Here is a 13,301-nt window from a genome sequence, read left to right on the forward strand (position 1 = left end):
TAAGGTTTTCTCTGACTTCCATCTCTAGCAATCAGCCTTTTTCCTCAGACCAAAACAATTCCTCATGTACTAAATACAAATTCATCCTTCTGTTAAATTAGGGAATGTAAGCTTTGCAAACTTTACTCCACTAAATGAAGTGGAAACAACATGATTTTAAGCTTGACCTTTCAGAGTATGGGCAGATTCTGACTTGATTTGGAGGAACACTTCTTTACTAGCAAAATACTGACAGACAAGAGAAGCAACCAGTTGGGCCAAATTAATGTAGTTAGAGAGCCTACTTAGAATGTAAGAAATTGTTTAAATTGTGTGGAATGCAAAGTAAAATGATAGATGTAGAGCTTGCCAGTGGATTGTGAACAGTGAACTTGATGAATTGTCACTTTGGGTTTAATTTGGATGAGACGTGGTTGTTAATGAAGAATTCAGAAACATTGCAGTAGACTTGCACAAGTGTTTAATGCCTAGTACTTGCATGTATTTTTAATACAGCTAATAACATCTGACGTTGAGTTTTACTCACAATTATATCTGTGCAACCAAGACCTGAGAATCTTAAAGCTCAGTCTGTCTAGTTATTCAAAAAGAAGATTGAGAGGGAATGAGATTTATGGTGCATAAGTACCTTAATAGGGAGAAAAGTATCTGAAAGAGCTATTTGATACAGAGAAGAAAGTCATAAGAACTTGTGTGGAACCTGTAATAAAATGCACTGAAGATGATAATTTAATTACAGTATTTAACTGTGAGGATGATTAGCCAAAAGCAACTTAGAGGACCGATGGATTCTTCATCTGTTGATGTTTTTTAATAAAGTTTGAACACTTTTCTGTGAGGTTATAAAAAATAAGTTTCACTACCAAAGAACCTGGATGAAAGGAATTGTTTATACTATAGAAGAGAATCAGTCTTGTGTGATCTGTGGATACATCCTAGGCTCCAGATACAATGTGGGGGAGAACCTGCTTAGTTGGTATGGATGATGGGGATAGTTAGCACTCATGAGTACTGGACTGGATCAATGTATATTTTATATGGAGCGAAATTCTGATTGAAAGTGAAGTAAAGTATTTTCAGGTACGATACTGTGAAGGAATACATTCATCCATCTTTAATATTAGGACAATCTTAACAATTAGAGGAAATAAAGCAAGTAACTAACAAGAGCTACTCTTTCTTTTTTCCATTTCTTTTTTTTTGGCCTAGTTGTGCTTTATGCTCCTGACACTGTGCTGATTGAGAGGAACAGCGGGAAAAGATTTGATCCCATCACAGAAGGTGCAGTACCTGTTCCTGATCTCCACTAGAAACTGGAGTGTTGCTTTGTCTCAGAAATATTGTAATACTGGTGGGACTAAAATTTAGATACTATCCCTTTAAGAATTAATGGCAATTTATAATTATAAATTTAAACTGTTTGGAAAAAAGCATTTGTTGACGTTGCACTATTTTCTGTGCCAATAAAATGGAAAACTGTAAAGCTCAGTAACGAGCCTGCAAACAGTGCACCATGGCAGTTCAGAATATTTGAAGGTTAGATCTGCCCATATGAGCTTACATTTTGCTATGCATCTTTGCTACATGCAGGTTTGCTTTTAGGTATCTTCCATTAAATGACTATCAAATAGCTCTGTATTGTCTGTTGAGTATAGTTACCAATCATCCATCACAAAATCAAATCCTGACATTGCTCAGTAAGAAATCACGTTGAATATTTTAGGAGTGGAACTAGAAGGCATGTTCTTAAGAAATTTATTTTATTTATTTTAAAGGAGATTTGCTTATCTTGCTTAAGGTTCAGTCTGAGAATTTGGAGATCTATCCCCAGTTCCATGTTCGTACTCATCACGCTGTCTTGGTTATATGGGTGGGCTGTTACCTTGGCCATTTCCTATCTATGCAGCTGTCAGAACAAGTGGCCAGGGAAGTGCATGGGTTATTGCTTGTGCCACAATATAAGGCTTAAACAAAGACCTTGATTTTGTTTAGGAAACCTTTTTGAGCTGAACAAGACCTATTAAGTCATCCTCTTAGTTCCTAATCAGTGTCTAACTTCTAGAGGTGTACCATACAACCTTTGACTGGCCAAGTGATCCACTGGTACAGCAACGTTTGGTGAAACCAGATCTGTCTGAGCAGGAGATGTCAAAGAAACTGTTGGAATATCACAGAAACTTCCCTGAGGTTTTCCAGATTTACCAAAAAGTTTTGAAACCAATCAATGCAGACCAGCCTTCAGTGGATGTCTTCTCACAAGGTAAATGTGTACCTTTATGGTAAATCTGATTGTTTATAAACTCTTATTTGAAAGGTAGTTCCTAGCCATTAGAGACAGTTTGTAGAGTTAGAATTAGTGAACACAGATGGCTCCCAGACAAGTTGTGTTCTCTCTAGCACAGTTTGGGCGGCTCCTGGTCATTATTTTACAAGACTAGAGTAGTGCAGATAACTGGAAGGTCTTAGTTCCACAGTCCTGCCAAGCAACAGCTCGCTCAGTAGAGTATCACAGTTAGTTCTGTGAGAGTCTCTTCTAAAAGGCTGCATCGTGGCCTTTGTAAATTAGCAGTTGCTAATCTCCCAAAGGCCTAGTACCTTCCACAAATCTGGTAACAAGAAGTAGGAGTAGTTCAAAGCTGGTAACATTTCATTATTTAAAGCTGTTTGTGCTGGTAGCTTTTCTGTTCAACAATTCTTGTTTGCCTTTGCTTAGCTGTAATGCAATCTGACTTTTAATGTTGATTCTTCAAGAAGAGAATAAAGAAACTGCCAGAAAGACCAATTGATAATGTACTTTGTAGCTGTCAGTCTGTAGATGATCTGTTATATCCCAGTAATTTTGCATCTCAAAAAGGTCTTTTTTGTGATAACATGTGCTGCACTTTTAAGATAAACAAGTAGGAAGTTTATATTCTGAATTTACACATTAATTACCTCTAAATTACTTAATTAAATTTAAAAGTTCATATCATCATTCATAAAGAATTCATGCCTTGAATTGTAAATAAATATGTGAGTGCCTGAATATTAATTATTATTAATTAATAATGTAGTGAGATAAATTGAAAACTGGAATGAAAAAATCCTCTCTAGATCTTTTTTTCTGCACTGCATCAAGCAGCCAGATTTTTTTTTAAAGAATAATTAGATGTGGAGAGTGTCTAGGGGATCATTACTCCTAATTAACTTGGTTATTTACTGCAAATTAGGCATCATTTGTAAGCAGGGTGCTTTGCCTGTAATGTTTGTGCTTTTCAATACACTGGGTTATGGAAAATGTTCAGAATAACTAGAGAACTCCTTGGGTAGCTGGTACTTGGTGTTTAGGAAGTTAGACAGGAAATACACCGTTTCTGTTACAATTTTCCAGAGTTTTTGTTAAGTATTTTTATCACTGCAGAGTTATAAAAGAAAGGGCATGTATCTCATCAATAGGAGTATTATAGATCGTTTCATGCAATTATAAAATGTTGTAAACTCTTAAACTTTAATGCAATTGTTGTTAATGTAAGCTAGGATATGTGATATGCATTCAGCTGTACAGTGTAGTATCCCAGTACAGCTTGTGGCACTGGAGAAGGAGATGTAAATGATCCCATGTGGTTACAATTTGAGTTAGTTTCTCAATACTTTAGGTTTACTATCTAGAAATAGCAGGGCTGGAGTTTGCTGGAGATGCTTCTTTATTTAGACTTTATTTAGACTTTATCAAAATGTCTAGCAGAGATTCCTTAGAAAAACTGTTAGTCTGTGGTGCTAGCAATGGTAGTTAAAATACTGATCTTTGTGGTGCTCTCCGTAGTTTGGGGGGGAGTGTGTGTGTGTGTGTGTGTGTGTGTGTGTGTGTGTGTGTGTGTGTGATATGGCTTATGATTAATACAAACATTAATGTCTAAGCCTGTCCTATTTATTAGATTAAAATACCATTTTTTTACAGAGACTCTAGTCTAGAGAGTCTTCTGTTTGAACTGAAGATGCCTGGCCTGACACTTAATTGTATCCATTGCAAATACAGAGGAAATCAAAGCCTATGTAGGTGTGCCCATGCTGCTTTAATCAGAGGCAATCATGGCAGTCAGGGTTCAGTGTCTTGATATTTAGCCTTGGTGTATGAAACTAAGATCCCTGGAAAGCTCACACAGCTTGGGCTGAAGCTTGAGCTGCTCTCTTCACTAGTATTGTTAGCCATAAAGGGGCATGGGGAGTACTTGGGTAGTGTTTGGCTATGTCCAAATAAGATCCTAATTTGTCCTGACTGCCAAGCCATGTCTTCTTTTAGCTTCTTGGAGATCTATCATGTTCTCTTTTGAGGTTAACTTCAGATCTCTGTAATACAGCAATGATGATGCTTCACATGTCCTGCAGTCTTTCCAAAGGTCTTACAATCTGTATGTTGATGTGAATGTGGTATTTCCTATGTGACACAAAAGGTAGAAGAATGATGTCCAGCAAACAGAATGGAATTGGGCAGAAAAGATAAAATAGTCTTTACACAAAAGTGATGGACAAAAGAATAAAGTCATACTCAGTTATGTGTTTCGACATCCTATGCTACAAGTCTGTAATATTGTAATTAGGAGTCTGTTAATCACACACACACACAGCTGGATAAATGTCATATTAATTTAACATCCTGAGTTTTTACACTTAAATATTTGTTCAGAAACTGCAGAAAGTATAAAATGTAATTACAGTCCTCTCTAATTTGCATGGTTGAAATGGTACCTTTCGAGCAAAAATTACTTCTGCTAAAAACAACATGGTAAAAGAGCAATTATTAATTGAATCTGCTCTTTAAAATGGTTTGACATCTACTGATGAAAGAAAGTATGGGAGTATAATGATTTCTAAAGTGTCTCTCAGTGTAAGTTGCTGACATGACAGTTTTATCTGAGTCCTGACTTTGGTTGGAGTAGATGTTTCAGTGATAAATTATGATCAACATGACAACCTTTTTTTTTTGAAGTTAATCAATGGGTTTGGGTTTTTTATAGAACAAAAGAAATGGGATATAAAGTATATTTCTTGCTTTTCTCTCGTGTTCTAGTTCTTACCTATGTCCAAACACGGCAACGATCATCCGCCCCCTTTACACCACGGATTCTTTTTTGTGGACCCCCAGGCAGCGGGAAGAGCCTGCAGGCAGCACTAATAGCTCAGAAATACGATGTTGTCAAGAGTAAGTTCTCAGTAAATATGCACTTTGCTCAATTCCCCCTTTCTCTCTTTTTGATCGTTTATCTTTTGCTGTCTGTCTTTCTTACACACTCATAAAATTTCTCTGTTTGTCCATTGCAATGGATGTCAAATTTTTGAGGGAAGTGAAAAGTGTTTCAATGAAGAAATATAAACCAGTTGAGCACATATTCTGTGACAAACCAGCTCTAACATTTTTTTAGTCATCATTTTTTATACTGGTATACATCAGTATTTTTCCATGTGTTACATTCCTGTAGTGTTCTGAATTCTTCTGTGGAGTAGTGGATCATGAATAATGTCTTTTCAGTTTCAGCTTTCTGACCAAAATTGAGGCCTTTTTAGAATAAAATTTACTCTGAACTTTAATGAAGACTCAAGTTCTGTGCATCTGAAGTAATGTATTAGGAAAGGAAGCAATTATTTCAAAGTACATTCTCTTTCTTTTATAAGGCAGACCCAGAAAATTCTATTTGAGGTTTGTTTATGGTTGGCATGCTAATGTTAAAAAGTCCTATAGTACAGATACACAGCTTGGTGTAGGTGCTTGATGATAGGATCAATGCAATGTGTCCACGTACAATAATGTCTTCTAATAGTGGAGTAGCCATAAATTATTTAAGCAAGTGTCCAATATCTAAAATTTGCTGGTTAGTCATATCCTCTTTGTGAGTAAAATGCAAGTTTGTTTCATCAGTATTCTTTCCATGTATACCAAGTGAAAAAATCAGAGTACATAGTGATTTTTTGTCTTTGGGAGATTCTTTAATTAGTGGAACTTCCTCTGTTGTCCATAGCAATGTGACAGTTCTCTGGTGTCTTCTATGAACTCCTGCTGAAGTCAAAAGATTTCATTGAACCTGGATTTGGCTTTAAATAATAACTTCAAGATTGGAGTGCTATTGTTTTCAATTACAGGTTTAGTACATCTGCTCAGAAAATAAATCATTTTTCAAGTTCAAACTTGAACCTGCAGAAAAAGCCATATGCTTTCCATGTAATACTTCCAAATAGAGGTTAGATTGTAGGTTGTGCAGTTCCATTAAAGGCACAGACACAGCTATGAAATGATCAGTCTGGGCTTCTAGGTTTAGTGTTTTTCTATTTTAAATGTTTCTTAATTTTTTTAGTGGTTAAAACACCCCCAAAATTAATATGAGCAAAATGGTATCCAGTGAACTTAGAAAGTTAAACTTAAATTCTAGTAAAATGTATATTACACTTCTGAGAGTAGAAATGAAATTGACAGAATGTTTATGCTCTCAGTTACTTGAATATTTCTATGTTTTATTTCATATTAAAAATAAATATTTGTAGTTTTATTCAAAGCTGTGTTTTAAATAATTGTTTAATTGGCAAATGAAAAAAACCCATGTTTTAATGTGTTAAATAAAAATTACCTTGTTCTTAAACTTTTATTTTTCAAACTGCAAGTTTTAAAGTGTTTTAATCTAGCTAAAGTTTTGTAGTTTTCTAAGGAACTACTCTGTAAGATAGCTGCAACTCCTTTTACTGAATACCATTACCACTGCTCTATCCATATGTTGAATTTTATATTAACTAAAATAAACCAAATATTAAAAGAATTATTTAAAATAGAATCAGAAGAACATCATATTTCAGAGTGGTATCCAGCATATGCTTAGTTTCTTATTAGGTTATTGGGATTGAAACACAGGCTTAAAAAATTAATTAAAGTCTCACAAATTTGATTGAATTTAGGTGTGCACATTTTAGTTGTCTTAAATTGGGTCTATGCACTGGATTTCTATTATGTTTGTACACCATTTATGGTAAATAATGATTTGCACAACTAGTGAATGACAAAAATTGTGGTAATCTCTTGTCAATTAGATATTTGGACACTTCATCAACTTTGTCTGGGAAATGTGACGAAGCAGATGAAGGGCCTTGCTTCTTTTGCCATTGAAGTCAGTGCAGCTGTAGATGTTGGTGCTATTCATTTCAAAAAAGGTGGAACCAACTTATAAATACTAATTGAGAGATCATGCAAATATGTACAGTGATTGTTTTGTGATATTTACCGAACCTGAATTGAAACTGTATCTTGTGACGTTGTGTAGCCTCCCCACGCCTGAGTTCCCCCACTGTAAAATAAGGGTCAGTACTTGCATGGGGCAGTAAGACCCAAAAACTTTGGCCAAAACTTGCTATCCAAGCCCAAATTAGCAGTATGTCATTTACAGCTGTCCTGACCAAAACTTTAACTCTGTGTCTCCTGGTGTTTGTGTATTTGAAGTCAACAATAATTTAGCATTAGCATAATTATTTAAATATAATTCCCTCGTGATCATTAAATGATTTAGAGAGTCTCTCCCTTGAACTGAATATTATCCTGCATCTCCAACAGTGTGGTTCAGAAGCTGTTCAGCAGGTGTAACTTTATTCAGTAATTACAAGTTTATAAAGAGTGAAAACCTCTAGCAATCCCCTGAGTTATTATTTCAGAAACATATTTGATTAATATCTTTCTCTCTACCTCTGTTTTTAATATGTTCTTTGCCAAATGTATTCTTTTTTATTCAGTATTCTCCCCTGCTCAGTCTCTTTGCTTTTTTGCTCTGCTTGGCCAAAAAGAAAAACATTGCCTAACAACAAACCCCCAAAACCTACAACTTTTATTTTATTCAGTGACCTTATTCCAGTGTGCAGCTTCTGGGGTTTTTTTCTTTTCTTTGTTGCTTCCTTTTTAAAATTTAACCTTGTGTCTTTTTTGTTCTTCCTTCCTGTTAGTTTGCTGTGGGCAACTGCTAAAGGAAGCTGTTGCAGAGAAGACAAAACTTGGAGAACTCATTAAGCCTTATATCGACAATGGATACCCAGGTAGGGCATGTTGTTGTCTCATTACAATGTAGTTACAAATTTGTGGCAAAAAATAAATTGAGAGTGAATTTTTTTGTGGTCAGATTCTAATCCAAGTTACACAGCAGTAATCTGGAAGCTGATTAATTCCATTCATTACATGTCATTTGCAGCACAGAAGTTAGATTTCTAGGCTCTTCAATGTTTTCAAAGCAGTTCCAGTGAAGTTCACATTTCTTTTACCCTTTCCAGAATTTATATTCCATGTTTTTATCTCTAAATCAAAAGCAGAATTCTGATATAGGTGTATAATTTTAAAATGTTTAAACTGTTGTTTAAAGCACAGTGTTGTGTTTCCTTTTTATTTCAAGCAGTCTGTAATGAAGACTCTGCTTTTATATGTGGATTGTGACTACTAGAATGCTGCTGTAGATACTTTCACTCAAATATTTTAAACTTAAAAATAAAGTTTCTTTGCACTTAATTTCTATCAGCATTTTTGGTTGTAGGAGTGAACTCTCACAAAGAACATCTAAGCACGCTTTGCTTTGGGAAGGCCCTGCAGTGAATTTTAGATAAGTCATAAATACTGTAAGCTCCTCAGGGCAGCAGCTTAAATTTACCTGTTTGTTAGTTGTCGTGCACAAGGATAGCTCTCTGTGTGTTGTGGATATTAAAAATCAGAAAAGACCTGTAGTTCTAAGGATAAGTTTTATTTCAGTAGGGTGGAAGAATGTTTGTTTTGCCAAATTACAGTGGCCTGGAAGAGGAACTTTCAGTCCTGTTTCTGGCAACAGGCCAAATGGTTTACCAACGGTATAATATAAGGAGACAATCTTACTGAAGATTGGGAAATCCTGGTAAAGCTTCAGTATTAATGGAATTTTTAGCAGCTCCCCCCTGAGCAGAGAGAAATCTTTATTGTCTTTTATTTTTGGCAAGGAAAGTCATTTGGTGAGGTGGAAGGCTCGAAAGTCCCTTTTTTTTTGCACAATAGCTTAATTCTGAGACTGAATTACACAGATCTGAAACATGAGCCTGTGAAATTAACTGAGCTTCCCTTGATACCATACCAAGAGATTCAGTACTTTTCTAAGTATTTCAAAAAGACCTTTGGCAGCCTGCAGCTTTGGGTATTCTATCCCTCTGTCACTCACTTTATCAAGCCACAAGGTAATACATTTTAACTCTAAACTTCGTCTCTAGTGAATGGATTGCATTTATTCATAATACAGTAAGTCTGCTAGTTCAGTGCATTAATTTTCTGTGGCAGCCACCATATTGCTGGGACTAGGAGCTTATGTGGGAACCATGGGAATGGAAAACATGAATCTCTACAGTCTGAAAGAGAGAAGCTGGGTCCCCTGTAACACAGGCACAGAGATCGAGGAGAGGATTTTCTGACTTAGAGACAGATACTGCTGATCAGAATGGCCATTAACTCAAAGGCAAGACATCTTAGTGTGTATTCATTGCAATGTATCCTAGACCTTTGTGTATGGAAGTAATTTCTTTGTGTGTATAGTCTGATTGACCTGAATGTGGCTACTTGTATATGCAATCTAACTCACATGTGGAGATCATTGTAATCTCCAGGCTCGTGTCTTTTTCATGGTGTCTATTAATTTTGGAATCTTAACTGTAGACTGTAATTTCACTTTCATCTCTGTGAAGTAGAGGACAGCCACTGTAAATAGCTCACTCTCTAAATCTCAGTTATGGCTGAGATGAGCGTTTGGATGATCTGTCTGTTCAAAGGCAGGTCCTTTAAGAGCTTTCTTTGCTAAAATGCTTTTTCATTTTATAAACTTCATCTTAAGCATCACAGTTCCTCAAAGGAGATACCAAAAGCATCCCAAGTAGACTAAATTAATTGTGGAGATTGTAATTTTTAGACACTCCTAAAAATAGTCCAAGAGAGCTGCTTTCATTTCAGGAAAATGAAATTGAAGTTGTAGCTTCTAATTTGGAAGAAGAAAAGAATTCTTTCCAATTCAGATTGCTTTTTTTAAATATAACATGCAAGGATAAAGCTGTACAGTGCTTCTAAATGTTAATGGGAATCATAACTATATTGCTGTGCATTGTGCTAAAAAAATCTCCTTTAGTTTTTGCTTGTATGGACAAATATTTTATTTGGTGGGATATCCTACAAAATCAAAATATGAATAAAAATAAATATTATATATCAATACCAGAAATAAGAAGTCCTGTCATTTTGCTAATCCTCCTCTCCCAGGGATAACAAAGAATGAATTTACATTAGTAAACACTAACAAGAATTCATTACCGCCCTCACAAGAGGCTTACAGAAAATGAAATCACATAGTGTACTGGAGAGGAAAGATGGGCAAAGAATCCTTGCTGTCTTACTACAGAGTTACAGCCAGGTTAATACAGAGGAAAGATTCTCACACGATTATTGGCTACTTTCAATTTCAAGAAAATCACATTTGACAAGATTTAGTTTAGTTGGAAGCAGACAGTGTTAGAACTGGAAAAGAAATTAGAACTTTTCATTACATTTCTAGCTCTGTACCAAGTTAGCTTAGTTGCTTCTTTGGATGAGGAATCATGCAAGTGATACTATCACAGGATAGCCTGGAACCAAAGACAGACCATTAGAGATGTACTCAAGTCATTACTAGTCTAAATGAAACTAGTGCCATAAAATCTTGGGGGCATGCCTCATATATTCTTAAAATGCTTGCCCTAGCAACTGATCTCATTGTTGTTTCCCTTCTTGTGGACATAACTGATTGCATACAATTAGTCACTTAAGATGTGCCAACAAGGTATGTTGTGGTGTCATAAAAAGACTCAAAAACCAGCTTATTCAAAGCCAACTCGTTATTGAATTATGGAGGCAGCCCACTGTCTATTCTGTTCTGCTTCTGGTTGACTCACTCAGATCTCTTCTTGGTTTTAGGATTCACAAACATTTTTTGGTTTTTTTTTTCCCTGTACATGTATACATGTATTTCAAAAACAGCCCAGACAATTCTATTATTCACCCCAGAAGGCAGCTCAGTGCATTCCCATTTTCTCTATTTTCTAGTGTTTACTGTCTCATAAAGACCTTGTCTCTTGCTTTTTCAAACTTCTCAATTTTGTATATGGTGATTTATTTTGCTTAATAAAGGTAGCATAGATATTTTTGAGCACATTAATTTTTTAATTCCCAGGACATTCTAGCCTAGAGTTGGTGCCCACTAGATATTGAAAAATGCATTTTCAGTGAAAAGTTCAACAACCTGGCTTCTTTCTGTCTGTCATAAACATAGAGCTGTTCTTTGGACAACCAGTCTGGAATGCATAGACTTTTCCTTTAGGATATTGTGGTTTCCACTGAATACTAGGCAATAATTGCTAACTATACTCTGGGCAGAAAATTACCAGCATTGGAGTCTGAGACTAGTCTTCTGGTCACTAACTCCAGTTAGTTTAAAACTTGGTCAATAATGCCAAGTTCAGCATTCACCATTTGATTGTAGAGCCTAGGAAGGCTGCCATTAGAAGTAAAAGGGAAGTGTAGTGGCCAGAACCCTTCCATAGGCAGCAAGACAGCTCACATAAATGAATTCATTTGGTTTGATTCCTTCTGAAATGTTGTGAAGGGACTGTTCCATAGGCTGGTCCTTCCCTTCTGGTAATTCAGGCTCTGGACAAATGATGCATATGTAGCTAGGCTGTTCATAGATCCCGTGGGCTTGATACAGACTTTTATGCAGAACTTGTGTCACCAGGTTGCTGTAATTCTGAGCAAGGCTAGTGTGCTTCTGAACCTGTCTCATTGAAAACATGGGCACACATTAATTCAAAGTTCCATCTTCAGGATCTATGTTCACCATGTTAAAGGTGTCTGTCAGAATTTGATACCCCAGGAGGAAAAAAAAATGCAGAACAATTATCTGCTGTTTTCCTACCTAAATGTCCCTGGTGTTTGCACCTTGAGATCTTTGCATTTTATTTATGAAAATAGAAGCATTTTGGCATTGAGAGCATTGCAAAAATCGGAAAGGTCATCAGTCAGTTGAAATTTGCATGCCATTCTGTCTGTTCAATTTCTCTGTGTTTTCATGGTGAAATGGCATGGAGTGATCACCACTAATTAATATATCTGTTTGTAAGTCTGCAATAAATGGAGCCGAGAAAAGTGAGATGACAAGAAAACAGCATGAAGAGCAGGGAGGAAAAAAATAAACCACCCCAAAACCAGTAAGATTCTGCTTTTCAGCTGGGAGAACTGCTATTAGTTTGGGTAATTGTTTTTTTTTTCCACCAAAATGAAGATTCAGGTGGTAAAGAAAACTGATTCATGAAAGACAGATAACACTGCACTGTTTTCAGCCTGTTAGAGTTGAACACACACAATCTGTGTTGTTTTTTCCCCTTCATTTTTCTATTTTTTAAGTAGAAACATCTGAAGCTGTCCCCAATGGCAGCCTGCACGTGGGGGGTAAAATCTGGAATTCCCTAATTTCTCCTGTTTTCTAATAAAAACTATTACTGTACAAATGTAGAATTTTTTTCCCCCTTATTTTAAATTGGAATGTTTTTAAAGGGGTGCTTTTTGGTGTAGCCTCTTAAAGTTGGGGTCCCTGGTGATTGTGATCACAGTCTCAAGAAAGTGCTTGGGTTTTTTTTTTGACATCAAATTAATATTCCCATCACTAAGTGTAAAGTACAGATTTGACAATAGAGCAGCTTCCTCTTTGTTAGAAACTTGCAAAGAGTTTCAGAGTTGAAAGGCTGAGTAAATCTTTATATCTGAGGAGGTAAGCTTAGTGTTATTTCTTGTTTTTAACAGCGCTGTACTGGCGAGCTGCAAGCTGTCTGAACGTTGGAGAGAGACCCTTTGGGAGCTCCATTGGTTTTCAGCAAGTCTTTGCATGCAGTGTGTTTGTACTAGCTGAAGACAGCGCATGGCTCTCTAAATAATTTACAAGTTGATTAATAGACTCACATGGGTATAATTAGAAGAGGGAGAGACAGCAGCTACAGTAACGGGTACAGTGCTTGGGGGAACTAGAGACTTTATTTTTTTTAAAGAAACTTTCTAGGGTGCTGGGCGTTTGAAGATAAGTTGGGAAGAGCTCAGTGCCTCTTCTCTTTTGAAGTGGAAATAGGACAGTTTGAATCCGTCGAGTTTAATTTTTCACAAGCTTTAGGGGCCCTGCAGTGCAACTCCCTTTTTATTATTGAAAAAAACTCTCCATTTTCTTTCATTTTTCACACACATGCACACACACACACACACACTCACACACTCACAGAACCCA

The 13,301-nt window shown here is 36.1% G+C and overlaps 1 protein-coding gene across 4 annotated transcripts in view; it reads left to right on the forward strand.

Annotated features, from left to right (window-relative positions):
• AK8 (adenylate kinase 8) overlaps window positions 1-13,301 on the forward strand; it is a 77,608-nt gene that overhangs the window by 29,541 nt on the left and 34,766 nt on the right. For 3 of the 4 annotated variants that reach the window (XM_062011690.1, XM_062011689.1, XM_062011688.1), the window contains exons 7-10: window positions 1,210-1,281; window positions 2,063-2,260; window positions 5,048-5,179; window positions 7,951-8,040. In XM_062011690.1, the coding sequence (XP_061867674.1) occupies window positions 1,210-1,281; window positions 2,063-2,260; window positions 5,048-5,179; window positions 7,951-8,040 (492 nt within the window). The remainder of the gene's footprint in view (window positions 1-1,209; window positions 1,282-2,062; window positions 2,261-5,047; window positions 5,180-7,950; window positions 8,041-13,301) is intronic. The other variant, XM_062011691.1, reaches the window with a different exon arrangement.

Source organism: Colius striatus, chromosome 19 (genome assembly GCF_028858725.1).
Source record: "Colius striatus isolate bColStr4 chromosome 19, bColStr4.1.hap1, whole genome shotgun sequence".
Lineage (NCBI taxonomy): Eukaryota > Metazoa > Chordata > Aves > Coliiformes > Coliidae > Colius > Colius striatus.